We start from the raw sequence: 19,495 nt of genomic DNA on the forward strand, positions 1-19,495 counted from the left end.
GGTATTGGAAATCCAGAGAAGGTGAAACCACACGTGCATGCATGCATATAGGCAGAGAATATTGGGTTGGCCCCAGAAGTTTTTTATTATTTGGGGTGATTCTTCATCTAGCTTCTCTTTGCTTGTGCTGAAAGAATGTTTATCAAGGTTTTAATTCTCTGGAGGACTATAATTAATAAGTGTTTCATTTTTATCTTATCGGCAGGGTAACAAGGATTACCATCTACAGACATGCTGTGGGAGTCTTGCTTATGCAGCACCTGAATTAATACAAGGCAAATCGTATTTGGGATCAGAGGTAATTATTCATTGGTTAATTCAATATACACTTATTGGTGACCTGTAGTGAATCAGGCACTGTGCATTGGGGATATAGTGATGAGGTAATCCTTGTGTTCAGAGAGTGAGTATGTAAAGTGAAAAATGAAATGAACAAGTTGCAATAAATATAGTAATACATAGTATACTTACAAAGCAAGGAGTTATTTCTGGAATCCTTCTTGTGGTTGCTTTTGTGTTAAACAGTTCCATAGTTTAGACCGGTTAGTCCAGCCAGGTAGAGCACAAGGCCAGGGTGCAGGGTCAGTTTTCAGAGATGCTGGTTAGCACAGAGAAAATCTATACTTTGTCCATAGCCAACTATTGAAGGCCAGCAATGTAGGAGGCCAAGCTCAGAAGGCCTGGTCATTGCCTGCTTTACCACTAGCTGCTGCAAGATAGCCCCTTCCATTCTCTGGAATACTAATTTTGCTGATATTAATATTGTAAGAAATGTTTAGTCATCAAAAACTCAGGAAATGGCCAAAACCGGTTTGGCTCAGTGGAAGAGCGTCAGCCTGCGGACTGAAAGGTCCCAGGTTCGATTCCAGTCAAGGGCATGTAACTTGGTTGCGGGCACATCCCCAGTAGGAGGTGTGCAAGAGGCAGCTGATCGATGTTTCTCTCTCATCGATGTTTCTGACTATCTATCACTCTTCCTCTCTGTAAAAAATCAATAAAATATATTTAAAAAAAAACACAAAAAAAACTCAGGAAATGCTTGCTGGGATAAACAGTTTTCGTTAGTTCAGGACATCTACAAATCTTTATATGTTCTTGTACGGTTCGATCCTTTGGGAGGGGACCATCACAGATAGCTAGTTTCAATTTTACTTGCCTACAGAATCCACTTTTTATGTGGTGTATCTTTTGGAACTAGTGTTAAAACTTGGAAATATGCCAGTTTACTTTATTTGTAACGTTAAGATGGGAGCTTGTTTTTGGTGACTTTTTATTTGGATATAATCTCAAACTTAAAGAATAGTTGCAAATATGCAATGAGAAACTTCTGTATATATTTGGTCAAATTCACAATTATTTACATCTTTTCCTATTTGCCTTATCATCTATCTTTCTTTTTGTGTGTGTGTGTGTGTGTGTATATATATATATATATATATATATATATATATATACAAAAAAAAAAAAAAGAAAGATAGATGATATATATATATACTGTTTTTTGAACCAATTGAGAGTGAATTGGACATACCTCTTTATCATTAAATACTATGTATGTTTCCTAAAAACAAGGGTCTTCTCTTTTTATAACTGTACTTTAGTTGTCAAAATTAGGAAATTTAACAATGATATAATTTATTTAATCCACAATTCATATTCAAATGGTGTCAATTGCACCAATAGTGTCCTTTACAGCTATATTTTCCCTTCAGTCCAGGATTCAGTTTGGACTCATGCATTGCATTTATTTTTATTTTTAAGTGTGTTTTTTTTTTTAAATTAACTTTAGAGAGAGGAAGAAAGGAATAGAAAACATCAATGATGAGAGAGAATCATTGATCGGCTGCCTTCTGCACACCCCACACTGGGGATCGAGTATGCAACCCAGGCATGTGCCCTGACCGGGAATCAAACCGTGACCTCCTGGTTCATAGGTCGACACTCAACCACTGAGCAACACCAGCCAGGCCCATGCATTGCATTTAGTTGTCTTGTTTCTTTGGTCTTCTTTAATCTGGAAGAGTTCCTTAGGCTTTCTTTATCTTCCTTGACATGGACATTTTTGAGGAAGTCAGTTATTTTGTAGACTATCTCTCAATTTGAATTTATCTGATGCTTCCTTATGATTAATTCAGGTTAAGCATTTTTGGCAGAAATACCACAGAAGTGTTGTCACCTTCTCAGAGCATCGTAGGAAAGGGAAAACACTTTTACTGAGTATGTATCATAATTCTGGAATCATGCTAGATCTCCTCCCCCCAATTGTGGTAAAAAATACACATAACATGAAATCTTAACCATTTTTTTTTTTATTAATCTTTATTGTTGAGATTCTTACAGATGTCCCTCTTTTTTCCCCCCATAGCTCCCCTCCACCCATTTCCCACCCCACCCCAGGCTCTTGCCACCCTATTGTCTGTGTCCATAGGTAATGCATATATGCATACTAGAGACCCGGTGCACGAAATTTGTGCACTGGGGGGGGGAGGGTAGGTGTCCCTCAGCCCAGCCTACACCTTCTCCAATCTGGGACCCCTCGGGGGATGACCCTCTCACAATCCAGGACTACTGGCTCCCAACTGCTCGCCTGCCTTCCTGATTGGCCCTAACCGCTTCTGCCTGCCAGCCTGATCACCCCCTAACCACTCCCCTGCCAGCCTGATCGACACCTAACTGCTCCTCTGCTGGCCCGGTCGCCCCCAACTGCCCTCCCCTGCCAGCCCGGTCGCCCCCAACTGCCCTCCCCTGCCAGCCATTTTGTGGTGGCCATCTTGTAACCACATGGGGGCAGCCATCTTGTGACCACATGGGGGCGGCCATCTTGTATGAGGGTATGATGGTTAATTTGCATATCACCTCTTTATTATATAGAATAAGATCTTTGTCTAACCTCTTCCCGCACACCCCCACACCCCCTTCCCTCTGAGAACTATCAGTCTGTTACATTTCCATGCCCCTGATTCTATTCCATTCACGTTTATTCTGTTCATCAGATTTTTTATTCATTTGATTTTTAGATTCAGTTGTTGATATTTATTTGTTGTCACTTTGTTTTTTTTAATTTTTATTTGAGGATTATTTTTTTAATTTAATTTAATAAATCTTTATTGTTCAGATTATTACAATTGTTCCTCTTTTTTCCCCCCATAGCTCCCCTCCACCTAGTTCCCACCCCACCCTCTGCCCTTACCTCCCCCTCACTGTCCTCATCCATAGGGGTACGACCTTTGTCCAGTCTCTCCCCGTACCGCCTACACCTCATTTTCCCTGAGAATTGTCAGTGCACTCCCTTTCTATGCCCCTGATTCTATTATATTCACCAGTTTATTCTGTTCATCAGATTTTTTATTCACTTGATTTTTAGATTCACTTGTTGATAGACATGTATTTGTTGTTCATAATTTTTATCTTTACCTTTTTCTTCTTCTTCCTCTTCTTAAAGAATACCTTTCAGCATTTCATATAATACTGGTTTGGTGGTGATGAACTCCTTTATCTTTTTCTTATCTGTGAAGCTCTTTATCTGCCCTTTAATTCTGAATGATAGCTTTGCTGGGTAGAGTAATCTTGGTTGTAGGTTCTTGCTATTCATCACTTTGAATATTTCTTGCCACTCCCGTCTGGCCTGCATAGTTTCTGTTGAGAAATCAGCTGACAATCATATGGGTGCTCCCTTGTAGGTAATTAACTGTTTTTCTCTTGCTGCTTTTAATATTCTCTCTTTGTCTTTTGCTCTTGGCATTTTAATTATGATGTGTCTTGGTGTGGTCCTCTTTGGATTCCTTTTGTTTGGGGTTCTCTGCACTTCCTGGACTTGTAAGTCTATTTCTTTCACCAGGTGGGGGAAGTTTTCAGTCATTATTTCTTCAAATAGGTTTTCAGTATCTTGCTCTCTTCTGGCACCCCCATAATTCGGATGTTGGTACGCTTGAAGTTTTCCTAGAGGCTCCTTACACTATCTTCATATTTTTGGATTTTATTTTTCTTTTTGCTCTTCTGGTTGTTTTTTGCTTCCTCGTATTTCAAATCATTGATTTGATTCTCGGGATCCTCTAGTCTACTGTTGAATACCTGTATATTATTCTTTATTTCAGTCAGTGTATGCTTAATTTCTGACTGGTCCTTTTCCATCTTTTTTGCATTCTCACTAAGATCCTTGAAAGTCTCACTAAGTTCCTCAGAGGTTTCTAGAAGATTCTTGAGTAACTATATAACTGGTTTTAACTCTATATCCAGAAGTTTGCTTTCTTCCATTTCTTTCATTTGTGAGATGTTTCTTTGTCTCCATATTTTGGCTGCTTCCCTGTGTTTGTTTCTATGTATTGGGTAGCTGCTAAGTCTCCTTGAGTTGATAGAGTGGCCTTGTGTGGTAGGTGTCCTATAGGGCCCAGTGGCTCAGCCTCCCCAGTCACCTTTGGTGGACACTCTTGGTGTACCTCTTTGTGGGCTGTGTGCACAGTTTTGTTGTAGTTGAGCCTTGATTCCTATTGGTATCACTAGGAGGAATTGACCTGCAGGCCAATTGGCTGTAGGGACCAAATGCGACTACAGTGGGAGAGCTGCTGTGCAGGAGACATTGTTATGGGGCAGGTCTTGCTTCAGTGGGGCTTTGGTGCTCACTGAGTCTCACCCTTGAGTGTGTCGCTTATGGATGTGAAGAGTTGTAATCTGGTATGGTTTCACATTGACCACTGGGCACACTGCCTCTTGGGTCTCCAGGGAGGTGCAAAGTCAGCCACTGCCTGGGGCCATCCAGCAGGAGCTACAGAGAGATCTACAGATTCCTCCTCTTTGTATTGGGTTTGGAAGTACCCAGATGAGGCCTATCTGTGAAGCAAGGCAGGCTGGTGCTGATGCTGGGTCTTGGGCCTTTTACTGATAGGTTTGGGGCTCCCTGACCCAGCTGCAGCTTGTTTGACAGATTTTTAGCCTGAGAAAGGACAGACCATTCATATGCAAAAGCCGCTGTGCACAGCTTGGGTGAGGTTGTAAATTGGGTGGGGCAAACAGAAATGGCTGCCAGTAAGCCCTGCACCGGGGAGGTCCCAGCAGGGAACAATGAACAATGACCACTGCAAGCACCTCCCTCTGGAAGAAAGCCTTCCCCGAGTTCCTGCCCTGATGCCAGACAGTCCAGTTTCTCCTAGTATGTGTCTGAATCTGCCAGAGCCTCGCCCAGCACTGGAGCTCAGAGGAAGTGGGAGCTTGTAAATTCAGTTCATGGTGTAGGCCTTTTAAGAGGAGCAGCTAGGTCTCCAGCAGCCTGTGTGTCACTCAGCCCCGATCCGCACTGGTTTTTACAGCCTGTAGTTCTTACTGCCCATAGGGACTTCTTTCCCCGTCTCTGAAACCCTGGGCTGGGGGTCTGGTGTGGGGCTGGGAGCCCTCGCTCCTCCGGGCAGCCTCCGCAGAGGCGATCTCCCTCCCGATTAAAAAAGCCGCACACCTGGGTGCTGGACCAGCCTGTTCCGTGCCTACGCACCTCCTACTAGTCTCAGTGCGTTTTCTTCTTTACTTCTCTAGTTGTAGTACTTCCACTCACCCAGCTTTCCTGTGGTTCTGGATGATAGTTCCGTATTTTAGTTGTAATTTTTATGTGGTTGGAGGCAGCAAGTACAGGAGTTTACCTATGCCACCATCTTGGTTCTCTCTCCTTAACCGTTTTTTTAATCCTCACCTGAGAATATGTTTATTGATTTTAGAGAGAGAGGAAGTGAGAGAGGGAAAGAGAGAGAAACATTGAGTGAGAAAGAAAAAGTGATTGGTAGCCTCCTGTACACACCCCGACCAGGGATCAAACCTGCAACCTATGTGCCCTGATTGGGAATTGAACCCAAAACCTTTTCGTGTACGAGACGATACTCTAATCAACTGAGCTACCCAGCTGGGCTTTTCTTGTCCATTTTAGTTTGATTTTCTATCCTTTTTTTGCTCTTTTTACCTCTTAAAATTTTCCTAAGGCTCAAAGGAGGGTGGGAATTGTGAATTAGCCAACAGTGCTGTCATTATTGACAAAGGCCAAATTCCGCTTGTATAAGTAGTTAGTGCTTAGGACTCATGGGACACCCAGATATCTTATATAAAGGTTAAGCTCCTTTCTGGGATTTTGAGATTTGTAGGGCTGTTTGTGCTGGCAGGCTCATTTCTAGCCTCTGTGTTTGAAAAATCAATCGTTGAACTTTATTAAGGTTTCTGTATATAGAGAGGACTTTGCAGTGCAGCTTATCCCATTTTCAGATTATCAGTAGTAAATTTTAAGACTTGTTTTGACATCCTCATGTGTGTTTACATAACCCTCAGATGTAATAAACCCTCAGTAACATTGTAGAATTATCTTTCAGAATCAGAGACCTGCAGATTCTTCCTCCTTTTCCTTATTGCACCCAATCCAGCCCAATCAATTGGAAATTATCTATAATAATAAAAGTGTATTATGCTAATTAGACTGGGCAGCCAAACGACCTTCCGGATGACCTTTTGGATGAAGCCACAGCGGTGGGGGCTGAGGCAGAGGGGTTAGGGGCGATCAGGCAGGCAGGCAGAGGGGTTAGGGGCGATGAGGCAGGCAGGCAGGCAGGCAAGCGGTTAGGAGCCGGCAGTCCCGGATTGCGAGAAGGATGTCCGACTGCCTGTTTAGGCCCACAGGGATCCCTGCAGGATCGGGCCTAAACCGGCAGTCGGACATCCCCCAAGGGGTCACGGATTGTGAAAGGGTGCAGGCCGGGCTGAGGGGACACTCCTACCACGCCCCCCCACCCCGCCCCGTGCACGAATTTCGTGCACTGGGCCTCTAGTTTTCTATAAACCGTTAGAGTTCAGTATTAAAGGAGAGTGCACTGAATTGGATGATGTCAGGTGACCTACCTGGGTGGCCCAGGTGACTTTGGATAAGTCTTCCTTTCTGGGCTTTAGGTCCCCTGTCTGTAGAATGAGCAGGTTTAATTGGATGATCTCACAGCTCTGTGAAGATTCTGTAATTCTATTATGTGTACTGCCATTCTCAAATACGTTCTAAATTTTTTTGGAATTATTTATTATTTTCTCCCTCTCAGGCAGATGTTTGGAGCATGGGCATACTCTTATATGTACTTATGTGTGGCTTTCTACCATTTGATGATGATAATGTTATGGTTTTGTACAAGAAGATTATGGTGAGTACTCCAAGTTATAAATTTCATTGTAAAAGTTTTCTGTACTGCATACTAAATACTTCCACTTGTGAAAGTACAAAAGCAGGCAAAAGTAATGTATGCTGTTAGAAGTCAAGATAATAGTTACTCTTTGGAGGTGAAAGTGACTGGAAGAGGGGCATGGGGCTTCGGTTCTGCCTTGATCCGGGTGCTGGTTATACTTGTGTATTCAGTTTTTGAAAATTTATCAAAGTATACCCTTATATGTACTTTTCTATATGTATATTATATTTCTTCAATAAAAAGCTTAACAAAACAAAAAATTAAGGGAAAGTAAACATTTAAGATGATTTTCCTGGTAAAAGTTTTTGTTTTGTATCCTGAAATGATACTTTAGTTAGTTGCTGTGTTAAATCAAATTTTCCTATAAAATAAGAAAAACTTGCTTTTTGAAGGTGAAATATTTGGCTTTAAGGTATAATAAAAACTAAGCTTTGTTAAATCATATGTGCCAGAGATAGAAAGTAGATTTGTGGTTATGGGGTGGGGGGAAAGGTGTAGTGGCAGTGGAGCGTGAATGCTGATGAGTATGGGATTTCTATTTGGGGTGATGATAACATTCTGGAATTAGATAGTGGTGATGGTTGCACAACTTTGTGAATGTACTAAAAACCCCTGACTTGTATACTTTAAAAGGGTGGATTTTATGTTGTGTGAATTATACCATTCAATTAAAAAAACTGCCTTAGCTGGTTTGGCTCAGTGGATAGAGCATTGACCTGTGGACTGAAGGGTCCTAGGTTTGATTCCAATCAAGGGCACATGCCCAGGTTGTGGGCTCAGTCCCTAATAGGGGTGTGCAGGAGGCAGCCGATCAGTGATTCTCTGTCATCACTGATGTTTCTACCAGTATCTCTCTCTTCCTCTCCCTTCCTGTCTGAAATCAATAAAAATATATTAAAAAAAAAAACAAACACCCAAAATCATATATAGCAAGGGAAATGGTAAAATTCTTTTTAAAGTGTTAATATTTAAAATGTTTTTTAATGCCCAGCCAGCATAGCTCAGTGGTTGAGCGTCGACCTATGAACCAGGAGGTCATGGTTCCATTCCCAATTCTATCCCTGGAGGGATAGAAACATCAATGATGAGAGAGAATCATTCATTGGCTGCCTACTGCACTCCCCTACTGGGAACTGAGTCTGCAACCTGGGCATGTGCCCTGACTGGGAATTGAACTGTGACATCCTAGCTCATAGGTCGACGCTAAACCATTGAACCACGCCGGCTGGGCAAAGAGTTAATATTTAAGGCAAGCTTGCAAAAGAAGATAGGTGAAGGAAGAGCACCTGTAGCAAACCAGGGTAGGACCAGCAGAACAGCGTCTCTGAGTGCATCTTAAATTCAGTTCTGTTGAACAAATGTTTCCTGAAGGTCTTCTTTGTGTGAGATACTGAAGGGTTATGAACAAAGATCTATGAAACTTGATCATTGTTCACCATGACTTGCTTTCCTTTTGGAGACAGAGCCAAGGCTGTCTATCTCAAAAGGGCAAGAGGTCAGGGATGTCATACTATAACGGAGGGATAAATGAAGGTAATACAGGAGCCGGCATGGGATTTGAAAGGAAGTGAGGTTTGAGCAGGGCTTTAAAAGAAGCGTAAAAGTGCTTCCGAAAGGGATGTGGGACAGAGCATGCCTGGTGGAGTAGACATAGAGGCATTAGATGGGAGAAGCATTAAGAAAAACGGTGAGAGATTTATGTGGCTGGACTATTGGGTCTGTAACACCCTTTAGGTAGGACACCACCTAAATCAACTGTCATTTCTGGGAAGGTACACAAGTTGAGAGTCCCAGGAAGCCCATTGCATATGTGATAGAAGTCTAAGGACACTAAGTTCAATCTTCAATTTTAAAATTTATTTATTTATTTATTTTAAATATATTTTATTGATTTTTTACAGAGAGGAAAGGAGAAGGATAGAGAGTTAGAAACATCAATGAGAGAGAAACATCGATTCAGCTGTCTCTTGCACACTCCCTACTGGGGATGTGCCCACAACTAAGGTACATGCCCTTGACTGGAATCGAACCTGGGACCCTTGAGTCCGCAGGCCGATGCTCTATTCACTGAGCCAAACCGGTTAGGGCTTAAAAGTTATTTGACTAAATAGTTTTCCCTATATCCCACCCTGGGAATTGCAGTAAGAAATTTTGCCTAATATTCATGTAACTGCCATGATCATAGTCACTAGTGTTAACCTAAAAATAAAAGGCCAAAGTGAAAGGTAATGAGTATTTATCCTATCTAATAAAAGAGTAATATGCAAATTGACCATCACTCCAACACACAAGATGGCTGCCCCCATGTGGTCAAAGATGGCTGCCCCCATGTGGACACAAGATGGCCACCACAAGATGGCCAGCAGGGAAGGGCAGTTGGGAGGGACCAGGCCTGCAAGGGATGGCAGTTGTGGGCGATCAGGCCAGCAGGGGAGGGCAGTTGGAGGGACCAGGCCTACAGGGGAAGGCAGTTGGGGGCGATCAAGCCTGCAGAGGAGGGCAGTTAGGGGTGACCAGTCCGGCAGAGGAGGGAAGTTGGGGATGACCGGGCCTGCAGGGAAGGGCAGTTGAGGGGGACCTAGACCTGCAGGGGAGAGCAGTTAGGGGGGACCAGGCTTGGAGGGGAAGGCAGTTAGGGGGGACCAGGCCTGCAGGGGAGGGCAGTTAGGGGCAAACAGGCTAGCAGGGGAGCAGTTAGGCATCAATCTGGCTGGCAGGGGAGTGGTTAGGGGGTGATCAGGCTGGCAAGCAGAAGCGGTTAGGGGCAATCAGGAAGACAGGCAGGCGAGCAGTTGGGAGCCAGCAGTCCTGGATTGTGAGAGGGATGTCCGACTGCTGGTAGGATCAGGCCTAAACGGGCATTCGGACATCCCTCAAGGGGTCCCAGATTGGAGAGGGTGTAGGCTGGGCTGAGGGACACCCCTCCCCCCCCCCCCCCCCCCCCCGGTGCACGAATTTCATGCATCAGGCCTCTAGTTTGAGATAAAAAAAGATAGAAGTTATTTGGGAAGCACTGATTCAGGCAGAAACCCAAATAGTGTTCTGATTAGGAGGCAAAGGAAAGGGGTATTTATGAGAAAGGGAAGGGGAACAATTACATCAGTAGAGGAAGGCATTTCTATTGGTGCAGATAAGCTAACATAGAGACACTAATTCTAAACATGTTTTTAATTTTACGTCTGGTAGTCATCAGTCCAGTAGTTATAATATCTGCTTTCTTGTTATACTTGCAAATATAACTGATGTGATTTGCTGATGGATGGGATGAGGGGAGTAACCTGAGCAACTAGGAAGTTGGAGCTGCTATCATCTGAGATGGAAAAGACTCCTGGTAGAGCAGGGATGATCAAGAATTCAGAATTGGACATACAGAATGTGTCCCTTTTGTCTAATTTTTCAAATTTATTGGCATGAGGTTATTTACCTAGTGACAGTGTACAGTAGGTCCTCGGGTTATGTTGGAGATCTGTTCCTGCAGCTGACGTAACGTAAGTCGGAACCCACCTACATAAGTACCTACGTCACTCACATACACAGCAGTAATGAAATGAAACAGTAAAAAAAAATTAAAAGAAAGATAACAATTCCTGACCTTGTGGTAAAAAGAATAATAAAAAACATAAAGCACATATGTCAAAATGGTGGAACTTTTTTTTTTTAATAAATAAATGGGAGATGGCGACTTAACCATGAAACGACGTACGTCAAGTCCGACGTAACCTGAGGACTGTCTGTATACCAGATTTTATGTATTTTTTCAGATTAGTATGTGTATATATATGTGTGTGTGTGTGTGTGTGTGTGTGTGTGTGTGTGTGTGTGTATATATATATATATATGGAATCATATTTTATTTCCTTATACCACTCCTTCCTTACTGAAATTGAACTACATTATATCCATGGTTTTCCTCATTTACTGACTTAAATCCAAACTTTGCTGGTTTTTTTAACCTATCCAGACCTAAACTTTTGTGCTGTTTATTTGCCTTCATTTGCTGTTACTGCAAGTTCATTCACATTCATATGCAGCCATGGAATTAATGCTCTTAATTATGAATGTATTATTTCACCAATACAAGGTGAATGTACCAACATGCAAACTTCAGTGTCCTCTACTTTTATTTTTTATTTGAGTGTACTACTGGATCCTGTATTAACCCTTGCGGGGAGGAGAATTACCTTAAGACAGTGGTCGGCAAACCACGGCTCGTGAGCCACATGCGGCTCTTTAGCCTCTTGAGTGTGGCTCTTCCACAAAATACCATGGCCTGGGCGAGTATATTTTGAAGAAGTGGCGTTAGAAGAAGTTTAAGTTGAAAAAATTTGACTCTCAAAGAAATTTCAATCGTTGTACTATTGATATTTGGCTCTGTTGACTAATGAGTTTGCCGACTACTGCCTTAAGATAATATAAAAGTGTTACATCCTAATAGTAGATATTTGATATTTTTGGTAAATCAAATACTTCTGCAGTAGAATGAATATGGTACAAAATGTCTAATTCTTGTTCAGTGGAGATTTAGCCTTCCTAATTAATATTATTTACTAATAGTGTATATTCTTTGTTTCTCCTCTGGATTTCATTTTTTAGTTTTTCATGTGTTTGCAAGTTGAAAATTGATTCAAATTAGGACTTTTATGTATTATTGTGGAATTTAATTTCACACATTATAGATTTTGAAATTTATTGTAATCTTGGCTCAGAACTATTGTTCCGAGTCGCAGTGTAATAGTCTGCTGGTTGAATCTAATTAAGGTGTCGTATCACTTGCATGCAGTATGTATTTTTGCCTAGAATGTTCTAAAATTCCTCACTGGGGAATAACACTTTCCTCAGTTCTTGGTTTGATTTAAATACCCAGCAATATTTGACATACTGTATGGAACTCTTGTTTAAGAGGCAGACTTCATTTACTGTTTTCATTTGTTGTCTATTTTAACCAAAATGCTCAACTGCAATTTCCAGCATGATTACTGATAGATTGAGTATTAATCTTATTAATGTCACCTATATTCATTTGCCATCACTACATTCAAAGACAAGCATGACTGTACTCTAGTTCTGGGTACACAAATATTAGGGGAGTATAAATAATTTAGTAAATGAAAGTTGAATAGCTTGAAAGTAAAATAGCTTTCTAACAAGTAAAATTTATAATTTTAAAGAAAATGAGCAAATTATCTCTTAATGAGATTATATTTTATAATTATAGAGCTGACTACAGTGCTGTGATTATGTATGTGTTGGAGCAATCGCCTGCCTTTCTTAGCACCATGTGAAAAATGAACAATTTCAAGCCCATTAGAATTCCCAGGATTATTTTATTAGCCCACAGATCCTATTTCCTCTCCCAATTGGGTTTTCTCTGCACTACCTGTTTCTTGCTCTCTTTTTCAAAGTAATCATCCCTTAAATAAACAAGAATTCTCCAAAGACTGAGCTTAAACCAGGGTGGAGGGGCATAGCCAAGGCTGTCACTGGGCCTTTTCTAGAGTTACTCTTCCCTAGCAGAATTGTTCCTCTCAAGATCTTTTCTGTCTCATCCTTAGATATATGCTTTAAGTATTTAAATAGGAAGCCTTTCTTCTTGGCTACCATTAGGCTTCCTTAGACCTTCCAGCACAGTACAGTAGAAAAAGTTCTGTATCTCTCTTCTAGTCCTATCGATACCCTTTTTTCACAGAGAGAGGAAGGGAGAGGATAAGGGAGGGAGGGAGGAAGAGAGAGAGAAACATCGATGTGAGAGAGAAATATTGATTGGTTGCCTTCTATATGCTTCCCAACCAGGGATCCAACCCATAAAACCTTTTGGTGTACGGGACAACACTCCAACCAACTGAGCCATCCGGCCAGGGCACTATTGACATTTTGGACCAGATAATTCTTTGTTGTAGGAGCTGTCCTGTACATTGTAGGATGTTTAGCAGCATCCCTGGCCTCTACCCACTCTGCCCATAGTAGCCCCCAAGTCATGACAATAAAAAATGTCTCCAGACACTGCCTGATGTTCCCTGGAGGACAAAAACACATCCCCAGTTGAGAACCATTGCATTATAATACTGAACAAGCATTTGCTATCCTTGACTGAGATGTAGTTTCTTCATCTGTGTAATGTGGTTAATAATCCCTGCCTACTGCACAGGATAAAAATATCTGTACAAATGCCCTGTGTGTTTTAAAGTACTGTGAACAAATAAGATGTTGGATTAAGCTGGCAGCAGAACTCAACTCTGGACTTTATTTCTGCCAGTATTTCAGAGCAGACTCTGAGCTGAGCAGGTCAGGTCATGGTGATGGGTCACTGGCCTTCTGACTTGTGGAAGGTACTCTGCAGAGTCTTTATTCAGTTAATTTTGTCTTTCATTAATTTTGGGGGCCCTGTGAAGTTTGCCCTATCAGACTATATTCCTTAGTTCCCAAAGTTATCATAAATAATTCTGTGCTGAATGTTCCTATCCATAAGTTTTTTCATACCATATTATTTGTTGAGGATAAATTGCTAGGAGTGAAATTGCTGGGTCAAGGATATGCAATTTTGAATGTGTTTTATACATATGTACTTCCAAATTACTCTTCATAAAAGTTTATATCCTCTAGTTGTATATATAGCCACTCTTGTCCCTGAACTCTTAACTGAGTGATTTTTTTTAAAGTTTGTCAGTTTGATAGAGAACAGATGGTATCATATTTTTGTTTAAATTAATTATTTTCATTACTAGATTAGTTTAACATTTCATGTTTATTGCCCATTTACAAGTTCTTGTTTTGGGCATTACCTGTGACTATTCTTTGCCCATTTTCTTTTGAAATGCATGCCTTTTTATCCCATTACTTCATTTATTATTGAGCACCTTTTATATGCTAGGGCCTTACAGTCTAGAATCTGTACAGTCTAGACTCTAGATCAGGGGTGGGCAAACTTTTTGACTCGAGGGCCACAATGGGTTCTTAAACTGGACCCGAGGGCCGGAACAAAAGCATGGATGGAGAGTTTGTGTGAACTAATATAAATTCAAAGTAAAGGAGCGGAGGGGAGAGCAAGAGAACTGGATAGAACAGCTGGATCCGACCCGCGGGCCGTAGTTTGCCCACGGCTGCTCTAGATGGACAGCACAGACAAAATCCCTGTGATTAAAGAGCTTATATTCTAACTAGAGGCCCAGTGCATGGATTCGTGCACCAGTGTGGTCGCTCAGCCTGGCCTGCAGGGATCAGGCTGAAACTGGCTCTCTGACATCCCTGGAGGGGTCCCAGATTGCGAGAGGGCGGTTCTCGGGTGACGCACCCCAGAATCAGGCTCCCACCCCTCTAGTTCTGGGTGCATCACCCGAGAACCACAGCTGCCAAGTCACCACAGCTTGGCAGCTCCTGTGTTGAGCATCTGCCCCCTGGTGGTCAGTGCGCATTATAGCTACTGGCTGGTCGGCTGGTTGGCCGGTCGTTTAGGCTTTTATATATATATAGATTTAGTGAGGCAGAAAACAAATTAATATGTCATTTGACAAGTGGGGATGGGACTATAAAGAAAAGTAGACATGAAAAGGAGGCAGATGATGGGGTAGAGGAGGGAGGGGATGCTATTTAAAAGGTGGTCAGGGGAGGCCTCACTGATAACACTGAATTTAAGTGGAGATCTGAAGAAGATTAAGGCACAGTTAGTGTAGATATTGGGGAAAGTATTATAGGTGGAGGGAACAAAGTGCAAAGGCCCTAAGGCAGGACTGTTTATGAGTGAGGGGGATAGTTAGGAGGTGAATTTGAGAGGTAACAAGGAGTGGGCTGGATGGGGAAATACAAACCAGGCAGGGCCTTAGAACCAGAGTAAGGAATTTGGATTTCATTCTGAGCAAGATGGGGAGATAGTAGAGTTTGGAGTAATGAAGTGACATGACCAGATTCTGTATATATATTTTTAAGATCTAATTGGCTTTATTAAGTAATTCATGGATCAGGCAGCATCCCATCTAGCAACTAGAAGGGTACTCCCAGGTCAGAGAACATTGGTGGTGGTAATGGAGACTAGACTGTGGGGGACAGTGGTGAAATCTGGAAGACCAGTTAGGAGCCCCTTGCAATATGCCAGGTGAGAGACTTTAGTGATGTGGAGGCAGTGACAGGTGATTCTGGATATATTTTGAACATAGAAGCAGTAGATTTTGCTGATGGGTTGAATGTGAAGTGTGAGAGAAAGAGGAGCTAAAGATGATGCCAAGTGTTTGGCCTGGGCACCTGGTAATGTAGTTGCCATTTGCTGAGATGCAGGGGATGTGGGAAGAACAGGTTTGGTGTTGGTGAAATCTTAATGATTTGTGAGAGTTTTTTTATCTGATGAAATATATTAATCTTTTGTCATTTAGATAGAAATGGTTCCCCCCACCCCCAATTTGCTATTAATTAACCTTGTTAGTGGTGTTTCGCTGTACAGAAATGGCAGCTTTTTATTTTGTCATAGTTTTCGGCTTTGCTGTCATGTCTAGAAAGACTCTAAAAATAATCACCCATGCTTTCTTTACATACCCTTATGGTTCTGTATTTGCATTTAACTCTTTAATCTGGGTGGAATTAATTTTGGTGTAGATTGTGAATTACAGTTCAATCTTAATTTTGCTCAAATAATTAACCTGTTATCCTGGCAGCATTAAACAATTTGTTCTCTGCTAAGAGAAATGATTATATCATTTCCTCTGAATTGGGAAACAGGGGTGTGTGGCAGGTTGTTTAGAAATATTCTGTTATGTGTTAGTGTTTCCCAAGCCCCTGGTCTTATTTTCAGTTGATGACTTGGTGATTATAGTTTCTGAGTATACCAGATTATAAACATTTGTCTTCTGAGCCCCTTCCATTCCCAAAAGAGGTACTTGCTTTAGAAGTTGGCTTTCATCGGTTTCACTCGTGACTATAAATTCTGCCTTGTGGATGATATGTGACCTGTTTTTAACCACAGCCTATGTCCTGCCACCAAATATGCCTTTTCTGAAAATTATCTCATTTTGTCAACTGATAATTGTTCCTAGATTGTAAACTAAAATTTGCTTCAGCAACACAAAATTGATTACAGTGCATATTACAGATTCCAAAGCCCTATAACCTTTATGTTTTCCACTAGAGGCCCAGTGCATGAAATTCGTGCAAGGGGGTGTGTGTGTCCCTCAGCCCAGCCTGCACCGTCTCCAATCTGGGACCCCTTGAGGGATGTCTGACTTCCTGTTTAGGCCCCATCCTGGTGGGATCGGGCCTAAATGGGAAGTTGGATATCCCTCTCACAATCCAGGACTGCTGGCTCCCAACCACTCGCCTGCCTGCCTGCCTGATTGCCGCTAACTGCTTCTGCCTGCCAGCCTAATCACCCCTTAACCACTCCCCTGCCAGCCTGATCGACGCCTAACTGCTCCCCTGCTGCCCCGATTGCCCCTAATTGCCCTCCCCTGCTGGCCTGGTCACCCCTAACTGCCCTCCCTTGCCAGCCTGGTTGCCCCCAACTGCCCTTCCCTGCAGGCCTGGTCACCCTCAACTGCCCTCCCCTGCTGGCCTTTCCCTCCCAACTGCTCTCCCCTGCAGGCAGGCCTAATATGAGGTTCCTAAGTGGCTCTCTTCCCCTCAACTGCCCTCCCCTGCAGGCTTTGTCCCTCCCAACTGCCCTCCCCTGCAGGCCTGGTCCCTCCTAACTTCCCCCCCACTTGCAGGCCTGGTTGTCCCTAACTTCCCTCCCCTGCCAGCCTGGTCACCCCTAACTGCTCTCCCCTGCAGACCTGGTTCCCCCAACTGCCCTCCCCTGCAGGCCTGGTTCCCCCCAACTGTCCTCCCCTACAAGCCTGGTCGCCCCCAACTGCCCTCCTCTGCAGGCCTTGTCCCTCCCAACTGCCCTCCCCTGCTGGCCCAGTCACCCCTAACTGCCCTCCCCTGCAGGCCTAATTGCCCCCAACTTCCCTCCTTTTCAGGCCTGGTCCCTCCCAACTGCTCTTCCCTGCTGGCCTGATTGCCCACAACTGCCTTCCCCTGCCAGCCATCTTGTGGTGGCCATCTTGTGTCCACATGGGGGCGGTCATCTTGTGTGTTAGAGTGATGGTCAATTTGCATATTACCTCTTTATTATATAGGACTTTTACAGTTTTTGTACTCTAGTCCTTCTCTGATATGTGGATAATTTAGAGGTGATAATATTATTTTTATTTTATTTTATTTATTTATTTTTTTAAATTTCTTTATTGATTTCAGAGAGGAAGGGAGGAGAGAGAGATAGAAACATCAATGATGAGAGAGAATCATTGATTAGTTGCCTCCTGCACGCCCCCTACTGGGGATCGAGCCTGCAACCCAGGCATGTGCCCTTGGCCAGAATCGAACCTGGGACCCTTCAGTCCGCAGGCCGATGCTCTATCCACTGAGCCAAGCCGGCTAGGGCGTGATAATATTATTTAATTTGCTGGATTTTTTTTCTTTAAGACAAGAAATGGATTTTTTTTTTAAATAGATTTTTATTGATTTCAAAGAAGAAGGGAAAGGAAGAGAGAGATAGATATCAGTGATGAGAGAGGATCATTGATTGGCTGCCTCCTGCACACCCCACACTGGGGATCGAGCCCGAAACCCAGGCATGTGCCCTTGACTGCGAATTGAACCTGGGACCTTTCAGTCCTCAGGTCAATGCTCTATCCACAGAGCCAAGCCAGCTAGGGCAAGAAATGGATTTCTGATGTTAATAATAATGTTTATGAAATTTTATAGTTGGGTGAAGTCTTCAAGCTTGTTTACCTTAGAAATTTGTGTCAAGGCTGATTGAACCTAACTTTCTTAAATGTTTTTTTCTTTCTTTTTTTTTTTTTTTGCAGAAAGGGAAATATGAGGTTCCTAAGTGGCTCTCTCCCAGTAGCATTCTGCTTCTTCAACAAATGCTTCAGGTAAACTTGGTTACTTAGTATTTTTAAATAATAGAAGTCTATTGGAATTGTTTGACTCAACTTTAACATGTCTGTGTTGCTACTGCCATATTTGGAGGACAGCAAATTTAACTGTTAGCTTAAAAATTGCATTTATTATGTCTGCTGTTCAAACATTCTCTCCTAGATGCTTTCTTAATTCTGTTGCAAAAGCATTTTTTAGACCTCTGTTGCATGTCTTTGCTGATACGGTTTTCCCTCCTTTTTCTTAAGCATTGTCTGTTTTCTGTAACCAACTCTTGTTCCACTCTCTTCTGTTTCCTTGCCCCCTACTCTAGATATGTAGTAGATACTTAATATATGCTTGAATGAGCTGATGTACAATTGGATGGACCCCATGATCTAATTAGTGTAGTGGTTCTCAGATGTTAGCATGTGTCGCAACTGTCAGATGGGCTTGTTAAAACAACTATCGCTGGGCACCACCCTGAGGGTGTCTCATTCAATAGATCTGGGGCAAGACTAAGAATTTGTACTTCTTACAAGCTCCCAGATGACACTGATGCTGCTGGGACACACTTTGAGAACCACTGATTTAGTAGAATGGCCTCTGAGAGGGAAAGTCAGGAATGCTGAGGTCTAACTATCCACCCTCACAATAATATGCATGCCACCTACTCTAGTTCTGATCTATAAAATGGCGATTCTTGGCCTGGCCTCTGCTATGTATTGTTATGAGGATAACATGAGATTAATAGGAAGCACTTTGAAAATGTGAATACCTTATTAGTGCAGGTTTCTTTCATTATTATGTATTCAGAATATCTCCCAGTTTTTCCATCTATTAAGTGCCATCTCCACTTTTTATTCAAAATTTACCTCAGGCTCACCTTGATTAAGTAGGGCCAGACCACCAAATCTCTATAATGAGATTGAAAACACCTCGTCCTTTCTTTTAAACACCAGAAAACTTAATCTTTGTTGATTAATTTTCCTCTCCTCATATTTGAAAATTACAAATGGAAAAGAAAGGTGTGCTTTTCAACTTGTTCTATGTGATTGTAAGCTCCTCAGGAGGTAGAGATTGCATATTCAGTATGAATGCCCTGCATTGTGGCTGCTTGAATATTAAATTGGTGAATATTTCCTGTGAATAGGTTTTCCAGCAAAAGACTATTGCATCATACAATAGATTGGCTGAACTTCATGAATAATGTCCATACCAATGAAGTTCGTGTTTGTTAAACATTTATCTCCTAAGCCTATGTTGGTTGCTATAGTTTTCTTGCTTCTATTGCCTTTCTAAAAGAATTTATTCCAAGGCCATTTTAAGGTCTTTGACAGCATTTTTGTGATGATAAAGTTTACATCTGTTCTGATGAATTTTGAGTTGTCAGGAGGAAAAGAGTTGTTCTATGTCCT

General features: G+C 42.2%; 1 protein-coding gene across 1 annotated transcript in view; it reads left to right on the top strand.

The window, feature by feature from the left end:
* The window catches only part of MELK (maternal embryonic leucine zipper kinase), a 68,732-nt gene that overhangs the window by 18,793 nt on the left and 30,444 nt on the right, over positions 1-19,495 (top strand). Inside the window, exons 7-9 of the mRNA XM_080668199.1 lie at positions 206-298; positions 7,053-7,151; positions 18,026-18,094. Coding sequence (XP_080524325.1) covers positions 206-298; positions 7,053-7,151; positions 18,026-18,094 — 261 coding nt within the window. The remainder of the gene's footprint in view (positions 1-205; positions 299-7,052; positions 7,152-18,025; positions 18,095-19,495) is intronic.

Source organism: Plecotus auritus (genome assembly GCF_963455305.1).
Source record: "Plecotus auritus genome assembly, chromosome: 5".
NCBI lineage: Eukaryota > Metazoa > Chordata > Mammalia > Chiroptera > Vespertilionidae > Plecotus > Plecotus auritus.